General features: G+C 42.7%; 1 protein-coding gene across 2 annotated transcripts in view; it reads right to left on the bottom strand.

Annotated features, from left to right (window-relative positions):
• The window catches only part of Pex14 (peroxisomal biogenesis factor 14), a 145,654-nt gene that overhangs the window by 105,789 nt on the left and 20,301 nt on the right, over positions 1-19,564 (bottom strand). For both annotated transcript variants that reach the window (XM_005334774.5, XM_078025270.1), the window contains exon 2: positions 15,553-15,600. In XM_005334774.5, coding sequence (XP_005334831.1) covers positions 15,553-15,600 — 48 coding nt within the window. The remainder of the gene's footprint in view (positions 1-15,552; positions 15,601-19,564) is intronic.

Raw genomic sequence — 19,564 nt, 5'->3', positions numbered from 1 at the left:
AAGCACACATGCACATACACACACTTGCATGCAAGTACACAATACGTGGACTGAGCAACACCGTATAAGTCAACTTTGAAGAGAGGAAGCCAAAAGTTGCTCACTGCTGTTTTAGAACCTCATGTCACACACACACACACACACACACACACACACACACACTCTCACATATGCACACACCGCACACAGAATGTGTACATGTTATTTTTTATATATTTTCTCTCTTTTTTTCTATGTTTTCCTGTTTCCCTCTTTTCTTTTTTCTTCTTCTTTTCTTTTTTGGTTACTCATTACTATTCTTTAACTGTTACAATTTATATCAGCATATAATGTTAAATAATTACAGGGAGCAGAGCTCACTCTAGTGAGGATATAAACGCGCTGTGGGAATCTACAGATTTAAACAAATAACACTCACAGCAGGGGGTGAGCGGATGAATTAGCATTAATATCCTGCCTGGGAGATCCCAGTGCACTGGTACTGCTTAAATACAGATCTTTTCTGTAACAGTCAATATGACAGCTCCCGGCAATACAGCCCCTTTCCCTTTCCCAGTCAATATAGCAGCCAGTGAAAATAGAAACGTCCCTATAGCAATCAATATAGCAGCCAGCTAAAATAAACCCTTCCCTTTTAAGGGCTATATAATAGTCAGCTAAATGGAAGAATTGGCACCCCTGCCGGATAGCTCAGCAGAGAAGCCAAGGAATGAACAGGCCATGAGCACTAAATGATCCTTCTATCCTCAAAGAGGCCCTGCCCAGGAAAGAAGAAGCTATCCATAGGCATCGAATCAAGAGGGAGCTTGTAAGGGGTGCCTGGCAGGTGGCTCCCAGCCCCTAGGAGTAATTACCCATGTCATAAGTAGAGTACAGAGCCACTCCTCACTGAGGTTTAATTAAGATGACCAGAAAGTTTAAAATCCTTGTTCAAACTATCAGCTGAAACTAGGAGCATCTACCCTCAGTAGAAAGTGAGAGTACTTTGATTCCAACACCACCAGCCCCAGCACACACACTGATCCCACCTCAGCCCTATAAGATTGGGAGCTGGAATATTAATAGCCTGTGGTTTTCTGTTTTCCAGCATCAGGGACAGCAGTCGTATCAGAGTCAGTCACCCAGCCAAGTAAGTGAAAAGCACAACGTTCTATATTAAATGCCACCCCATGTATACATGGAACTCCTTTCTAAAACTCTCAGTCATCAATTTTTTTAGCCATCAATTTATTGAATATTGGGATGATAGCATACTTTCCTCACTCATATCATGAAAAAAACACTCTTTCCTCAGAGACCTATAAAGAAGTTGTTTTAGATAACAGAATTCAGGGGATGGCTCCCCTGCAAGCCACACAGACCAAAGGACTTTTAAAAAGGAGAAAGGACAAGAATCATCTAATTAAAAGAGGTTCGTACGCATCTCAAGCTTCTGTGCTTTTTCCATTAGAATTAACAATTTCTAAAATTAGTTTCACTGGATTTAAGGGTTTGACAAATGTGGAATATAACCACCACTGCCACCACCAGCCAATTTCCAACTAACACTCCTGGAGCTGATGCTGGGATTCTGTTGTGCTCCAAAGCAGATGAACATCAGGGACCTACCCCACCTTCATTAAAATTCGACAATCTGTCTACCATCCTTTGGGTAAATCCACAGAGGGTCCCTATTTCCCTGGCCAGGTGTTTTAACACCCAGTGATGCTCATGTCATCAATCAGGTGACTTAATCAAGTGCCACAGCGTTGAATATCAGGAAAAAAAAGATTCTGTAAGTCCTAGCTGAGAGTGCTGGCCCTTAAAAATTTAGATCTCCACAGCCCACCTAAGCCATAAGAGCAGGTGCTCTTTTATTTCAAGAATTCCAGTTAAATAACATTTTCTGAGTAAAAAGATTAATACACTCAAGGTCTTCTCGAAGCAATACATATTTTGATGAGGTCTTAAATCCATAAATGACCTATAGGTCAGAGATCCTATATTCCATAGAAGTCACAATTAAAGCCATAAGTCTCACAATTCCTAGAAATCACAGATACTATAGTACCTAGAAATCAAAGGCTCCACAGCCCATTGAAGACCTTCCTAGGAAGTCCTAGAGCTCTGTCCTATAGTGATCATGGCAGTCATTCAAAAGAGGAAATGGGTAAGTAGGACAGACCTGTGGTGCATCCATTATTTTCCAAAATGTGATATCATAAAATGTGAGTTACTGTTGTGATTTGACATCGCAAGCTTCTAGCACTGAATTCAATGAGTACTTTATAAACTTTGACATGCATGGTCAGTTCCATTTCTAAACCATACACTAAAATTTGAGGGTATACATTCTCAGACAGCATTAAAGCTGGAGAGAACACACCATGATGTTAGCAAAAATTCCATCAACTACAGATGCCATTATAGTCATCAAAGGTTGGTGGGGGGAGCAGGAAGGAAGGGAGGGACTGAGAAAGAGAGAGTAATGAAAGAGAAAATAATTCTGAAAGGGAAGGGGGAAAGAGAAACATAAAAGATGAGAGATAACAGAAAAGATAACCAAAAAAAGAAAAAAAGAAAAAAATAACACCTCACTTTGGCATTTCAGTTTAAAGTTTTCAGGGCATTTTATAAAATGACAGTTGCAATAAAACAAATAGAATGGTGAGTCATCTGGTTTCCAACTTGAGTCAAAAGAGGCTGTTTCTAGACAAACTGAAAAGCAGCTCTGCTGCCTGCACATTTAACGCTGCCTATCGGTGCACCACAGCTACAGAACAGGATGTGGGGAGAAAGAACGAGGAGGTGGGAGTGAGCATTGTCTTTACTGGTCCCAGTGTCGCTGCAAATAAAGACTGTCAAGATTTAAACCATAATAATGATAAGGCTATAAAGGTCTCAGTTATAATGTTTCCTCTGATGTTCCCTTTCATAAAATGCTCTCTTTATGCTGCCTACGTGGCAACGATTCACCAAACATCAGCGTGTGTGTGCCCAAGTGGGAATGCTGCACCCTAGATTCCTAGGAGGGAGCCAGGCAGTCAATGTGCAAGCCAGCTCCTTAGCTCTCCATCTCCAACATACAGAAGTGAGCATATACACTGATTCATGCCACAAATGTATACTGAGTGTCTACTTTCTGCCAAGAGAGGAGCAACATGGCATATGCCCATCCAGCAGAAGGTTTATTAGCAAAGTGCCGAGGTGCCAAATACCTGGGAGACAAACAAATGCAAAAAGTATTCCACTTGGAAACGTGGCCATACAACATAGGGCCTCCTTTCCTACTTCTGCACCTAAAAGCCTTACACAGCGCCTGGCAGCCTAGTAGTGAAAAGGGGCTTTTCCCGCTTTGTGCCACAGCAAAACAGATATGGTGGGATGCAAATAGGTTCTCAAAAAAGGGGGATAAACTGGCACCCACAAATACACCTTTACTTGAACTTGGCAGACAAAAAATGTACAGAAAACCACTGGTTTCAAGAGAATCATTTATCTGCAGCCACCTAAGCATTCTAGGCACCAGAGAACCACACACACACAAAAAATAATAATAATAATAATAATAATACAGAGGGTTGGGAGTGTACTCAGTGGTAGAGCACTTGACTAGCAAGCATAAGGAACAAGGTTCAATTCCCAGCACTCTCCATCTCTGCAAAATGTAAGAAACTCTCTGAAAATTGATATTTTATACATATGAATTTTTGTACATGACATGGAAGTATGAACTAGAAACAAGGTGGATGCAAGAACCACAGATAGGGATGAAATGAGACCAAAACCTGTCAATCAGTAAGACCATGAGAGGCAATTGCAGAAGCCAAAGTACAAAATTAGGAAAGGACCAACCCAGTCAGTTCCAACTTGGTGGCAGATACAGAATGGTAGTTCACATATGCTAGGTGGGCAGCCAGTGCCAACCACAAACCATTCCTGGGCTGCCTTCCCTGTTGATCTATAATTGGTGTGCCTGTGATAAAGCTACCAATTACCTTCAGGCCCCTGTATTTAGTTCACAGACAAAGGGAAGCAGGAGAGACCAGTTAGTAATGAGTAAGTAATGGCCATGAAAATACATTGTATTTTACAGAGCTGCTTCTGCAGGAAAAGCCATTCGGAAAATAAAAAGTAAAAAGAACAGAATAAGCTAGAGAAACTCAATTTTCTTCTCCCATCCTCCCAAAGCCACACTTAGGATAAAATGAGGTTTGTGCAGGTTAATCCTTATGAGGTAAGAAAAAAAATGATTAAATACATTAAAAAAATCAATTGTACATTAAACCAAATCCAGGAACTGCAAAAACAAACACCACAGCGCTCCTCCAGCCAGTATTAGCTCCGCCAGCCTGGTCAGTTGGGGATACCCCACCTGACGGAGCCTGCTGAGGTAATGGAAGAGAAGCCCAAAGGAAGGGAGAGAAACAGAGCTAGGGCAGGGGGCCGAGGATCTGGATTTCACTGGAAATAAAGTTATTTCTAGAGAGTACAAAGGAAGAAATAAAATGTCTTATAAATGGGGCTCTGGAGACCAGGCTGAAATCTTCGAAAATCCAATAGAAATAACAATAATGATAATGGTAATCATTTGATAAACAGAAGTTATAAACCACTCCACTGTCAAATGATTTGCCACTATTTCTAGCTATTTCTTCTCTTCATTAACATTTTCTATTAACTGTCATTTCTCAGAGAGACAACAGAGAGAACAGGAGATGAGGTTGAGGCATGGCTTTGTCGTCAATGAAGCCCCTCTGGAATGGGGCTGCACGGAAACTCCTGCCCTTCCCCAGTGCCCCAGGATCTTCAGAGGAGGGCCCAAGAGGATGCAAAGCCCAAGAACAAGGTGCAGGCAGCCCGCTCCTCCTGCAGGGGAGTCATGACTGAGAATCCTTAGCTAATCTTAAAAGGACCTCAAAGGGCCGAAGTGCCCCTGCCCAGGTCGGCCTGCAGCCAGCCTTTCTCCTTTCTGGCACTTGTTTTAGCCACATGGCTAGAAAGATCTGCGGGCAGGCAGGAGCACTCAGGGCCAGGGCGAAGCAGGTGCTTCTGAGAGGGGCAGCTAGCAACTCATTCCCAACAAGACCCAAGTGGCCCATAAAGCAGCATTGGGCCCCAATGTCTAAACAACTGGCAAATCCAAAGTTTTCCTTTCCATGTGCTTCTGAGAGAAGTCATTTGGAATTGCAGCAAAATCTCTGTAAGCCTGGGTTGGCCACAGGGAGTGACTGACGGGCGTAGGAGTGAGGACAGAAAAACAGCTAATCCACTTTATGACAGTGGTATTCCCAACAGAATAAAAACTTGGGCCCACAGGGAGAGTTTCAAACCCTCAAAACATTGTTAGAGCGAGTTATCACTGTCCAGCAGTTAGCAGAAAGTAAAATCTGACAAGAAGATTCTACTCTCTTAACTCATCACCGTTCTCTTATCTTCGAAGCAGGTGAGCGTTGCTGCTTTAACTGACTATGAATAATGTGTAGATGCTGAAGGGGACACAGATAGAGGGTTTTATCCGAGAGGCAGAGAAAGGAGAAATGGAGGATCCTGGATACTGTTTACTCACGCAGATTCAGGTGCCTCCCTGAAAACCTGCGTGGCACTTCTAAGAGCTACAGTCAAAGCATATAGCTTACTTGTCCAACCTCCTCTTTGCCAGCGGGAGATGGAACAGCAGGCGGCTGCTGCCCCCTAGAAGCTACCAGAGACATAGCACCATCTACACAGACTTCAGATGAAAAGATCCTATTATCTCCCTCTATCCCATAACCTGTCATTAGTGAGGTACATAGGTGCAGACGCCTCCTCCAAGCCTGAGGAGGCACACGTCACCTGTGATAAATTAATAGGTGCCTTTTCAACAGCTAAGATGCATACAAAAGACTCCAAGCAGGGAAAGCAGAGTAAGGCAGCAACTTCAGAGAGGAAATGCAGATCAGCCAGCAGCCTGGCCGGGCTGAGGCCTGACCACAGAGCCCCCTCCCACAGTGCCAGCGCTATTGTCATCGAGGTCCACACTATACCCAGACATGTGCTCCATATCTGCTCAAGTTGGGCAGTATAGATACGGGACTTCACAATCCAGTTATACCATTTTTAGCTACAGTACCTTGACTGACCTTGGCCTCAGTTTTCTCACTGTAAAATGAGGACAGGGATAATCCTCACAGGTGTGTGAGAATCAAATAAAATAAAAACAAAGAAACCAGTGCCAACATCAGTGTATTACATAGTAGAAACCCTACCAGCCTATAGGATTAGAGCTAATAATTGCTCAGTTAATCAAAAAATCAGTTAAGGCAGAGAATCATTAAAAATGGGTCCTAACTCTACATACCTTCCACATTTTATATTAACTGAAAACCTATAAATGTACAGTCATTCACTAATCTTTTGATGTAGAGCCAACAGCTTTCTTTGAGTGTGGGCCCACAGACTGAAGTTCCCAGACGCTTCTCTTACATAAACCCCACCCATAACGCACCCTCCACAATTTCTAAAGCAAAGCAAGAACTTACACACATTAGTAAAGTAATCAAAGTATGAAATCCTTCTAGATTTTTATGATCTTGCCCCATGTTTAACTATTGTCATACACCTAACTTCACAGCAATCTTTTTAGCAGTTTGCATTTACCAAAGCATTTAACTAGTTTTTATAAAACACTCTTTTCACATTAATCTTTATAGACTATATTATACTTTAGAATCTTCTTTCTACATATCTATTTCACCTATTTACACCATATTCAACAAAATGGCCTAGTTCAATAACAAGCACACTTGGCACACATGGTTTTAGGAACAGGCCACCAAGTGTGGGAGCGACTGGCCAAGCTGCCTTGTCAGAACACAGACCTGGGGAGTGGGTTCCATGGGCCAGATAGCAAGTCAGTCAATTAGAGGAGTGTGTCCAATGCAAGCTCTTGACACATTTTTAAAAATAGATTCCTGCTACCCTACTTCTTCTCATAAGAGATTTGAAGGGCTTTCCAAAGTACACACAAAACAAAAGGGCATGGCAGGGCTGAGGTTGTGGCTCAGCGGTAGAGCGCTTACCAAGCACACATGAGGCCCGGGGTTCAATCCTCAGCACCACATAAAAATAAATAAATAAAATAAAGGTATTGTGTCCAACTACAACTAAAAAATAAAATATATGTTTAAAAAATAAAGACATGGCAATGGGAAAACACAAAGAATGGGACAAAAGATGTTTAATAAATGTTTGTCCCCGTTCTCCACTAAAATCTATTTTCATTGAAGTGTGGAACAAACTAAACCAATTGTACAAACAATCAACTTTCATGCTAGTCTCCGTTAGCACTTCCTTGAGACCACAAAGCTGGGGAAAATGGGTCTGGCTGGGCAACAGCTGACACAGCCAGAGAACAGCCTCTTGGCAGATGCTGCGGAGAAAGGAAGCAATCGCTGACCCCGAGAACCACCCCATGAACTCTGCACAGATGGGGAGCTGTGGCCCAGGGTGGCCGCTAGGACACGAGGTCACGAAGGTGGAGGCCTGCCTTCTTCTCGACAGAATAATTTATCCACACTGGCGCTCCACTGGGGGTGTGCACTAGCTCCTCTCTGCCTCCAACTGACAGGGAGTGCCCCCGGGTAGATTTACCTCAGGAATCACTCAGTGTCGGCCCCATCTCTAGACTGCTCAGACAAACTCATAATGGCAGAGAGAAGATTTGTGGAGCAACAAGCATAAATCTTGGTTATAACTACAAACCATAAAAGAAAGGAGAGCTGGGAGGGAAGAAGGAAGGGCGGTGAAAGCGTCCTTCTCCAAAGCACCACTTTATCTTCCTGCGGCTTTGCATAGCGCACAGGGGGATTAACTACAAGATCGTATTTTTCAAACCAAAAATCAGTCTGCCCAGTTTGACGATGGGCTCAAATGTTTTACATTGAAATGATCCTGGAAAACGTAGGGCACATGACTGTCCCACATACAACACAAAACTCCATGCTTTCAAAGTGGGAGCTACAGGGGGTTCACCTGATGCCACGCCCTTTAGGCGTGATACTTCTTTTATGTGAAAATTTCAAATAAGATGATGATGGAGTTTAAACAAAGGAAAAATATTTTAGGACTGTCCTTCTGCCCAAATAAGAATTGTAGATTCAGTCTTCAACAGTGGTAGGACAGCTAGAGAATTCACTCTAAGCTACACCTCCAGGAGCAAAGGCAGAAGAACGATTCCTTCTGAAAGAATGATGCTGGGACAAGATGAAAAACCCAATTCCCCCATCACAGTGTGGCTCTAAGAAAAGGCACATAAATGCCCAGTACCTCAATTCCTACATCTCCAAAAAAAGGACTGTGCTCAGTTATCCAAGAGGCAAAGCTTCTGATTACAGGAACTGTAGCAAATATAAAGTATTACTATGAAAGCCAGAGGCCTGAAATATAAACAAAGGTGAAGAACTATTTCAAATTCCATTTCTTTAATTATTACTCCTAAGAGTTTCGATTCATCTAATAATTATTTGTAAAAGGATACCTCCAAACTGAAAAACAACCTCTTCATTTACCTGAAAGAGGAAACAACTTAAAGGGCACCGCCTAGTCTTTTCCATAAACTACCTCAGACTATAATAGAAAGGATGGAGCAGGAAGAGGCAGTAATTTCAAAATCAGTAAGTGGCCTAGAGATTATAACCATCCAGAAATGAAATGAGGCTTTCCTCAAGTTCATCCATTTTGGCGTTTTTTTCTAACCAGTTTTCCTTCCTGCATCCAGCAGAATAGGTAGGAGCTCAAGCACTCTCCCAACCCAGAGCTGGTATACATGCACATTAGCATTTTAAAGAAATGCTTTCTTCCATGAAGATTTATACTGGTGAAGAGCCACTAAGGGGTAGCAGGAAAGCCAACATTTTTTTCTATCTAAAAATCTGAGCTGAGCCCACACGGCTTGGGAGGCTGAGGCAGGAGGATTGAGAGTTCAAAGCCAGCCCCAGGAAAAGTGAGGCGCTAATAAGCAGCTCAGTGAGACCCTGTCTCTAAATAAAATACAATAGGGCTGAGGATGTGCCTCAGTGGCCAAGTGCCCCTGAGTTCAATTCCTGGTACCCACCCACCAAAAAGAATAAATTAAATTAAATTAAAAGTTGAGTCTGAGGCTCAGTATCCTGCATCTAGTCACATAATGACATGCTCACCATGAGCGATGTACACCATGAGCCCCATCCTTCAGTTGTTGTTTACATTGGACTTCCATTCCAAGTTTCTCAGCAATAATTGTGAGGAGTGCCCCCTCAAGAAATGTTACTAGTAGCAGTTTAAGCAGCAAAATCTGTACCCATTAACTTTTTTTTTTTTTTTTCAGGGCTAGGAATAGAACCCAGGGCCTGTGCATGCTCAGCAAGCCTTCTACCACTGAGCCACTCCTGCAGTCTGATTTAATTTTTAAAAATAAGAGCACAGTCAAGAACAAAGACACACTCCTATGGTCCCAGGTATTTGGAAAGCTGAGGCAGGAGGATCATGAGTTCAAGGTCAGACTAGGCAACACAGTGAGACCCTATCTCTTACATACATACTTACATACATACATAGATGGATTTTGGACTATCCCAATAATGTTCCCCCTATGGGCAATAGGTAGAAGTGACAGCTACTTCAAAAGCCCTAACTGCACAGAAATCAACCAATAATATTTAATATTTTAAAATTAGGATTACCATATATATTTATTTATCCTAGAAAAGTGACAATTTCTTGAAATCTCTAAGTGGCTGGTTTCATTACTCATGTGCTTGTAAACCAGTTTCATGAATACAGTATCAACATCAATTTTATTTTCCCACAAAATGCTTTGAATTTTATAAAATGAAATATATGTATTATGCTATCTACATGCATATATACATGAGCATACATGAGTATACACAAAATAAGTGTATCAAGCATGTGAATGTTATTCTTCAGAAATGTTTTTGTGAGAAAAAAAATGAGAATCACAGTGGGCCTGACAGCCAGTATACCAAGGTTTTCTAACCACAAAAGTTGTAAAGAGTCAGGCACAGTGGTGAACACCTATAGTCCCAGCAACTCAGAAGGCACAGGCAGGAGGACTGCAAGTTTGAGGCCAGCCTCAGCAACTTAGCAAGACCCTGTGCCAAAATTTTTTAAAAGGACTAAGGAGGTAGCTCAGTGTTAAAGCACCCCTGGGTTCAAACTCCAGTACAAAAAAAAAAAAAAAATGATGAAGATAAATACTAGGGGGCTGCAGCTGTAGCTCAGTGATAGCGCATTTGCCTGGCATATGTTAGGCACTCAGTTCAATTCTAAGCACCACACAAAAAATAAAATAAAATAAAGTTATTGTGTCTGTCTATAACTAAATAAGTTTTTAAATAAATAATAATATAATATTTTTTAAATAAAATAAATTTTTTTAAAGATACAAATACCAGGGAGACTGTGCCAGCAACATGCTAGAGATCTTCAGGAGACAAGAAACTAGCTATAGCGATCCTTTTTTTTTTTTTCAAGTGGGATTAGGGAAGTGACAGGGTACTAACCCCAGAGACACTTTATCACTGAGCCATATTCGCAGGCCTTTTTATTTTTTTATTTTGAGACAGAGTCTCACTAAGTTGCTGAGGCTGGCCTCAAACTTACAATCTTTCTGTCTTAGCCTGCAGTGTTGCTGGGATTACAGGTATGCACCACCATTCCCGGCCAAGAATAAAGAATCCATCAAGATACTAATAGTCATTTGATTATCCTAAAAACCAAAAAGAAAAATCTTAGGCACCCCAAGTATAAAATTTAAGGGCTTCTTCAGAGGGACTGAGCTCAAACACATACAGTAGAACCTCCTGGACAGGATTCCACTTATTCTCACAGAAAAACCTAAGGGTACAGGAGAATCCTTTTGTACCCCAAGGGCAAAATTACTGAGATGGAGAAGTTTTGCAAAGCTCTGGATCTGCAACTGCACAGCATCTTTACATGTAAAAATTAAGAATAAAAACATTTATCCTAGTAAAACTGACAATGTGGAAATTATCATTTTTTTAAAAAATACATGGAATTGGATTTGGAATTATTTTGGAGGATCTGCAGGGACAAAATAGAAAACCAAAAAAAAAAAAAAAACCCTATATCTATAAGTTAAAGGAAGAAAGGATGGCAGAAGACTCATCCATTGGAAAGAACCCAATGTCAAAGAGCAAAAAGCTAAAATTCTAGTTGAGCCAAAACCACATGCACTGTGTAAAGTGGGTGAGCAACAGCACCGCCAAATGCCAAGAAGCCATGCTGAGACAAGTGAGCAGATACGTAACAAAACCTTTGCTATTGCTTACTTTAAGTGACCAAAAATCATATAACCAAAAGAAAACCTCAAAAGGTATCCAAGCAAGACAGGAACCAAGTTGCCCCATTCAGACAACTGTCCATTTCATGTGTGTACCAGCTCCCCCCAACACACACACACACACACACACACACACACACACACACACACACACGATGGAAGCCAAGACGGCAAGCAAGCACTCCAGCACTGAGCTATACCCCCAGCCCTTCACCCCATTCTTACAGACCTACCAGGCAGGGCTTCAACCTGCCAGGGCTGCATGGGAACCAGATATGTGAGCCTGACGACAAGCACGTGTGCAAAAGGCTGTAGGAAAATCACAGATTTTCAACAGGTCTGGGAGAAACTGGAGGTCAGCCCTCTGGAGGGCTATCAAAATTCCTGTCCTAGGAAGCAAAGCTTATGAAAAGAGTATAAATTGAGAAAAGTAATTAATAATTTCTATCACTAACAATCAGAGAATTTCAAATCCAGTTTACTGAATTTATCAAGACCGGTCTAATTCAGCACTCCCCAACACTGAATGTATTATAAACCAACTATTATCCCACTAATATGGTCTGGGTGGTGTGGTTGGTTTTATTTGAGAGCAGGATGCAGGGGAGAACTGAAGGGACCAGAGAAGGCAACATGTAGGGTTACTTCTCAACTAGAATCAAGTCCAGGGAATGGCTATAAACACAAATGTGTCATTTAGAGACTACACAATTATACTTCTCACCACTACATTACAAGACATTTTTTTTATGATCCAGAGAGGACAGGAATGAAAATTAGGCCTTCCCACCTTAGCAAAGAAAGCAAAACAATAATGCAGATGCCAAGCTGGGAGTGTTCGGACACGCCTACAGTCCCAGCTGCTGGGGAGGTTGAGGCTGGAGGATAACTTAAGCCCAGGATTTCCAGACCAGACTGGGCAACACAGCAAAACCTCATTTAAAAAAAAAGGGGGGGGGGCTGGGATTGTGGCTCAGCGGTAGAGCACTTGCCTAGCACAGGCGAGACCGGGGTTTGATCCTCAGCACCACATAAAAATAAAGGCATTGTGTTAAAAAAAAAAAAAAAGCAGATGCTTCAAAATTTTTGTGGTGCTAGGGATGGAACCCAGGGCCTAGGGTCTCAGCCATGCTCAGCAAGCACATTACCACTGAGCTACACCGACAATCCTTCTTTTTTTGTTTTTCCTTGAGATTGAACCCAAGGACTTCATCCCCTGGGTACTAAGCTACATCCTTTTTATTTTTTATTTTAAGACAGAGTCTCACTTAGTTGCTTAGAGCCTGCCTAAATTACTAAGGTTGATCTCAAATTTGCAATACTCCTGCCTCAGCCTCCCAAGAAAACAGGGATTACTGGCTTACACCACCACACACAGCTCCCTCGCTTTTCTAATAAAGAGAAAAATTACTTCAAAGAGATCATCTAGTTCTGGAAAAAAAAAATAATAAAACAGGGTTATTTGCCTTCAGCATCTGATGCTTAATCCTTTTAATGTAGAGACCAGGCAGCTTCCATTAAGGAATTTTGTGAGAAAGGAGCAATCAGTTAAAAACAAAACAACTCAGCAGGATATTCCCCCAATACTGGAGTATGTATTCCTCAAGACCTTGCTTGAGTGTCACAAAAACCATCCCTAAATCCCCACCCACCACCCTCTTCCTTCTCCGAATAACTAGGATCCCGCTAAGATTCCCAGCCAGACAATTCTGCCCAAATTATATACGATTTGTGCTGCTTGCTAAAATTATATACAGTCTTGTGCTAATTGTTTCATGTGTACAAATGACTTTTCTTCCCCAAATACAATATGTGAATTAAGAACAATGCTTACTTTTACTCTTCAACTGTCTGCTCTCTCATCCTCAAGGCAGAGGTGAGCCTAGCCCCAGGAGACAGTTACACAGTAGCCTGAGAAACCCCCCGCCCTGAGGAAGGGGTTGACCACTTAAGTTTCTTCAAACCTCAGCCCTTTGCAGAGCTGTGGGCAAGGGCTGGCACCCCATAGCCTCTCCAACACCCTGAGACTGTTATCTACCTAGCTGGCTGCCAGTCCACAGCAGCCACAGGCTCTCCTCCTACTTGCCCTGTGTCTCCAACCTGCCCCACAAGCCATCCCTCAGAGGGCTTGTCAGCCTGACACCCTTCCACTGCCATTCCCAAGAGGAAGAAGTTGTTCACACAAGACCATACAACTCGGCTGGTGCCCTCATTTAATCAGGCTGCTGCAAATGGTTAGCCAAAAGCAATAAGGGCATGACTGAGAGACTGTGGGAGTTTAATATAAAAAAATTAATAAAAAAGGGGGGGGAGGGTCTACCTTTTAATAGGGCCCTAATTACCCAACTCACAGGATCAGCCCAAATGAGATGGGAGTTTATTTCGGGTTTTTTTTTTTAATTATTGTTTTTTTATATATATATAAATTGCTGCTATGTGTTTTCTTTCCTCTGAGCAATTATGCAGCAAGTACGTAAAGAGGAGAAAAAATATTAATTAAATATAAGGTAATTGTAGAGTTGGCCTGGAGAGAATGAGTCTGAACTCTGGACGATCACAGGCTACTAGGGTTTGAAGACTGCTCAGGGCCTCCCAGAAAAGAAAGAAATAAAAATACAACCGACCAACAAGCAGATGCATAATACAGCAGGAAAAGAGCCATGTACAGAAATCTTAACAGAGCAAAGCCCTGCAGGGCTCCCATGCCCAGAAGTTAGTGAGGATGCCAACTACACAGGGTTTCCAAAGAGTTTGCACAATCATGCCCCAAAAGATGGGCTGGCCACTCTTTTTTTTTTTTTTTTTTTTTTGTACCAGGGATTGAACTCGGGGGCACTTGACCACTGAGCCACATCCCCAGCCCTATTTTGTATTTTATTTAGAGACAGGGTCTCACTCAGTTGCTTAGCGCCTGGCTTTTGCTGAGGCTGGCTTTGAACTCATGATCTCCTATCTCAGCCTCCTGAGCAGCTGGGATTATAGGTATGCGTCACCTCGCCCAGCTAAGAGCTGGCCACTCTTTTGGTGATCAATAGTTACATCAATAGATCGAAAAGAAACTAAAGAGACAAAGATTGAAGAGGAGTACTGTGTTCAACCTGGACTTCAGTCTAAATCACAACTTCAGCCTGAGTGGTTCTGAGGCTAACCCCATGGGACACACTCAAGCTTCCCAGTTGAGAGGCTGGGAAAGCCTTCTCTGCCTCCCACCCCAAGGAATAATACCAAAGGGCAAAATGAGGCCACTGTGGGAGAGCTGGAAGTGAGCCCATATTGGTAAGAGCAGGTGACACAAATGATAGTACGCCTCTGAAATAGTCCTAGCAGCACTTGTACCATCTCAGCCTGTCTACAGCTCAGCCAGATCCATGTCACCCTCCACCTAAGAAGGCCTTCAAACACACTAGAATTTGGACCTGATCATACTAGCTAAGGACCTCATGTCATCTCCTCCAACAGCTGTCAGGAAGAGAGTGAAGAAAGCAGGTGCAACTGCAGGCACTGCTGAAAAAAAACCTGTGCAGTGCCCCCTCAGCTTGCTGTCACCACTAAGGGAGAAAAGCCTCCAAAAAACTGAACCTAACACTGGCTCTTCCCTAAAGTTTACCTGGTTTGTAAAGAACCAGTCCTACTACCCAGCCAACAGGATTTGCAGCAGGCCATAAAATGCCAAACAGAATGAAAATGGGGCAGGCAGGCAGGGATTCTGATTCAGAGCACCACTCAAAAGCATCTGGCAAAGAAAATTACCTTTAGTACTTAGTAGCCCTCTTCCCTATCAGCAGTCTATAAAGATAGTAGTGTTGGTAATGCCTGTCACAGCCCTATGGAAAAATCAGAATTCCCTCCCTTATCTGTTCCTTAAAGGCCAAAGAAGCAGAGAATGGCTGTTTCATACAAACCAGGACAGACTGGCTGGGCCTAGCAACCTTGTTCCAACACTGCCTCCCAGGTTTCAGACATTTCACTGTCACACGCAAAGTAGTGCATAATCATTTAGGGTGGGTACTTTTAGTTCTGGAAAAGACCAGGCTTTAACAAGGAGAGATTTCACTAACCCCTACATGCTAGAACAGAAGACAGAGGTCAGAGGTCATGCACAGGAAGTCTCCATATAATATCTACTTTTGAAGGGACATTGCTGGTGCAAACCATGGGATTGTAAGGTTTCTTTAAACTCACATGGTATTTTAATTACTAGAAAATGATACTATATCTTGGGTACTTACCAAAGGTTCTCGAGGCACCACATTTTCACCTCCTGGAGTAGAGCTTGGCTGCAAAGAGAAACACAAACAGAAAATAAGATCACAGTGCCACCCAATGGACAACAAAAAACCAAAGATGTTCTATTCTCAAACACCCACAAATGCCCCTTTCTTATATTTCCCACTGGTTTCTCAAAAATTGAGAGTGTTTTACGGTGAGCTGTCAGTAAGAAGTAGCCCACGAGTGTGAATTAGCCAAGAAACATAGACTACTGTTGGATTTACTGTCACAGCCCTCAAGAACAAGGCTTGATTTTATCTGGGAGGACTGAAGTCAGATGTTAAGGAGAGGTTGGGGACCATCACAAAATCCATGGAAATAGCAAAGCCAGAGAAAGGACCAAGGAGAGAGCTACCTCTTTTTTGCTACCTCCTTGGCTCAAGGTGACTAGAAAGAGCTCAAAGCAAAATTGGAAAACCAGATACAGCCACAAGGGGGCACCATTTGCCCATACTCAGGATTTTCTTGAGGCATCTATTTGGAGCCAAGAACAAATATGTATTGCCTGTCAGGAAGAATACTACCCAACAAAATAGTTAAGAAAGTCCCAGACTTAAGTGTTTTATGGAAATAAGCTAGTGACAGGCTAGCAAATAAACAGACCAATTTACAGGCAGACAAACACCCCTGGCCAACAGGCCTGGCCCCAGTTGTTTCCTTCTGGGGACAACTACCTCACCCTCACAAGCAAAAAACCTCAATCCTCAATTAAGCTGACCAAAATTTAGAGAAAAAAGAGAGAGACAGACAAATTTCTAAAGAAATTTACAAATTCCCACAAGAAAACAAGCAGTTTGAGTGAGTTATGATTAGTTTACTGTTTCTGATGTTAAAGTCAATTGCCATTTATGTGCAGATAATATCCGGACAAGTGCAGGCAATGTGCATTCCAGAAGCCAGCATCCAGCCTCCACTCTCCTCCCAGCCAGTTCAGACAGCCCGTGCCAGCCTCCTTGGAGACAGGGCCAAAGGTGAGTCTGGTTGCCACTTCACAGCTGGCCCATGGCTCAGTGGCAAGGCCTCTGCAGGATGAAAGACCCTATCCCTCCATGCAGAGTCCGGTCCCAGGACAAGGTCAACCAGCATGAAACTTAGTAGAAGTGGGTCAATCTAAAATCTGAACAAGCTTTCCCTGCCTTGCCCTCCCAGAACACTGGGCATCAATAAGCTCACTGGGAGATCTCTAGGCCTGATCCCTCTGAGCACCACATAACCCATAGCAGTCTCACAACCCCCTCCCTCTACCACAGGAGTCCTATACCATTTCAGTGTTGCCTGTCTAGACAAAGGGCACAAGCTTCAACAAAATGCACACGTAAGAATCTGAAAGGACTCCTCGAGATCTGCTCCTCCTCCTCTTTCACTTCCCAGAGCTAACCCATGATCACAGTCTGTCAATATTCCTCCCCAAGTATCCATGGAATCAACCCCCCCACTTTTCTCCATCTCTACTACCACCCTGAGTTTAATCTCCAGCACTGCCAAAAAAAAAAAAAAAAGTCTACTACCATCACTTTGGTCTTGCCTAGACCACTGCAACAGCTTTCTAATTAGCTCACCCACATCCATGCTGGCTCTCTTCCAAAACATTTTCCATGATGCAAACACACTATCATTTCCTGTGGTAATCATAATCCTGTGCTTAGGGGCACACACCTGCAATCCCAGACATTTAAAAGTCTGTGGCAGGAGAATCACAAGGTCAAGGCAGTGTGGGCAACTTAGTGAGACCTTGTCGCAAAATAAGAAAATAAAAATGGTTGGGGATGTAGCTCAAAGGTACATCCTGGGCTTTACCCCTAGTACAGCAAAAGTAAAAATAATCAGATCATTTCATACCTTATCCACCCCAGTAAGCAATAACATCATATTCATACACACACACACACACATATCTACACACATGTGTGTGTATGTGTGTGTGTGTGTGTGTGTATTTTTTTTAAAGTTGTCAATGGACCTTTATTTTATTTATATGTGGTGCTAAGAATCGAACCCAGGGCCTCACACATGCTAGGCAAGTGCTGTACCACTGAACTACAACCCCAGCCCCAGCAATAACATCTTTAATGGCTTTTTATGGCTAGAGAAGACAGAAAAAAACTCAATGTGGCCTTCAAGGCTTCACATCCACTGATGATACCTTGGGTCTCCAGTGATAACACATTCCCCAGCTCCATCTATAACACATACTGGCCTCTGTTAAGGGGCCTTTGCATATGGTGCTCCTTTTCCTGCCACTTCAGCAACTAGCCAGCTGCAACTCCTCCTGAGGAAAACAGTCTTTCTCTGACATCCATGATCAGGTCGAAGCTCCCTATTACACACCCACAAGACACCATATCCCTCTCCTTCAAGAAATGAGCAGAGGTTGCTGGGCGAGGTGGTGCATACTCAGGAGGCTAATGCAAGAGGATCACCAGTTCAAAGCCAGCCTCTGCAACTTAGTGAAGCCCTAAGCAATTTAGCAAGACCCTGTCTCAAAATGAAATTTAAAAAGGCTGAAGATGTGGCTCAGTGGTTATGTGCCTCTGGGTCTCATCCATGGTACTGCTAAGAGCCACAGCCAAGTAATATGATGCATGGCACTTTTGGTTGAAAGGTGACGCCAGCTAGCCATTGAGATGATATGATTATGTTAAGATTTACATTCATATGGATATTGGACTCCTGCTACAGGACTCCTGGAGAGTTCCCATTGGTTGGGGAAGTGCGGTAGGAGGGATTTCCGGAGGAGGAACTTCCTCTTGGGATCCGGGAGAACGCCACGTGAGCCGCCTGCGTCCATCAGCAATTTTTTTCCCCCCGGGAGCGTCCAGGGCATTGGCGGCAGTTTCAAAAATAAAGTTTGTTCCTGCTTGAGTGGCTCATGATTTTGTGCCAAACGCCTGAAGCTTGGAGGTGAGTAAAATTGCTCGCCTCTGAGGGAAGGCTAGAGAATGGGTGACCATTTCAAAAAACAATGTGTTCTTGTTTTGATTTATTTTGTTTTTGTTTCAAGCTGCCTATCCCTAGAATTTTCTCAGGCAAACTGGGAAAAATGGTTGGCTCAAGGTTTGAAGTTGTTCGGCCCTGAGAAAGAGAAAATTGATACAACTATTTTTTGTTCCGTTTTTGTTTCATTCTGTTTCGGTTTTGTTTTATGCTATCTTATTGGGTTGCATTACCTTTATAGCAGATTAGAAACTAGTAAAAAACAAACTGAAAAACTGTTAAGTAAATTGTTAGAGGTCCAGACTATGGTAGAAAACATGTTAAGTCAAGCAAAAGAAAAGGTCTCTCAAGCTAGTCAGACAGAGAAAAATTTAAAAGAAGAAAGCTTAGAGGAAAAGCAACCATGGTGGGGGGGGGGGGGGGAAGAGTTACAACAGGAGGCTGCTACTAACTCCGTTCTATCACCAGAGGGCATAATTAGTACAGTAGTACTCTACTGTTAGAGCAGTACTAACTCCAGAGATGGGAGTTCAAATCATTCCCACAGGAGTAAAAGGACCATTTCACTAGGAGACAGAATAGCACAGTTATTAATAGTACCCAGCCTACATGATAAATTTTCCAGTCATACTGTAGAAAGAGGTTCCAGGGGATTAGGCTCCACAGGTGTAGATTGGGCTATGCTGTCTTTAAATTTAGATTCTCGCCCCATGCTAAAATTAAATATTCAAGGACATGAATATAATGGGCTACTGGATACAGGTGCAGACCTTAGCATCATATCTCCTCAAGAATGGCCAAAACATTGGCCATTACAACAAGCCACTCAAACGCTTTGAGGCCTAGGAGTGGCAACTAATCCCCATAGAAGTGCAATGGTATTAGATTGGAAGGATCCTGAAGGATGTGAAGGAACTATACAGCCCTATGTATTGGATCATCTTCCTATAAATTTATGGGGACGAGATGTCCTAGATCAATTAGGTTTGACATTAACAAATAACATCAGTCCTTCGTACCCACTACTAGGACTAAACA

The sequence above is a fragment of the Ictidomys tridecemlineatus genome, chromosome 11 (assembly GCF_052094955.1).
Source record: "Ictidomys tridecemlineatus isolate mIctTri1 chromosome 11, mIctTri1.hap1, whole genome shotgun sequence".
Lineage (NCBI taxonomy): Eukaryota > Metazoa > Chordata > Mammalia > Rodentia > Sciuridae > Ictidomys > Ictidomys tridecemlineatus.
This window is presented reverse-complemented; position numbering and strand designations above follow the sequence as displayed.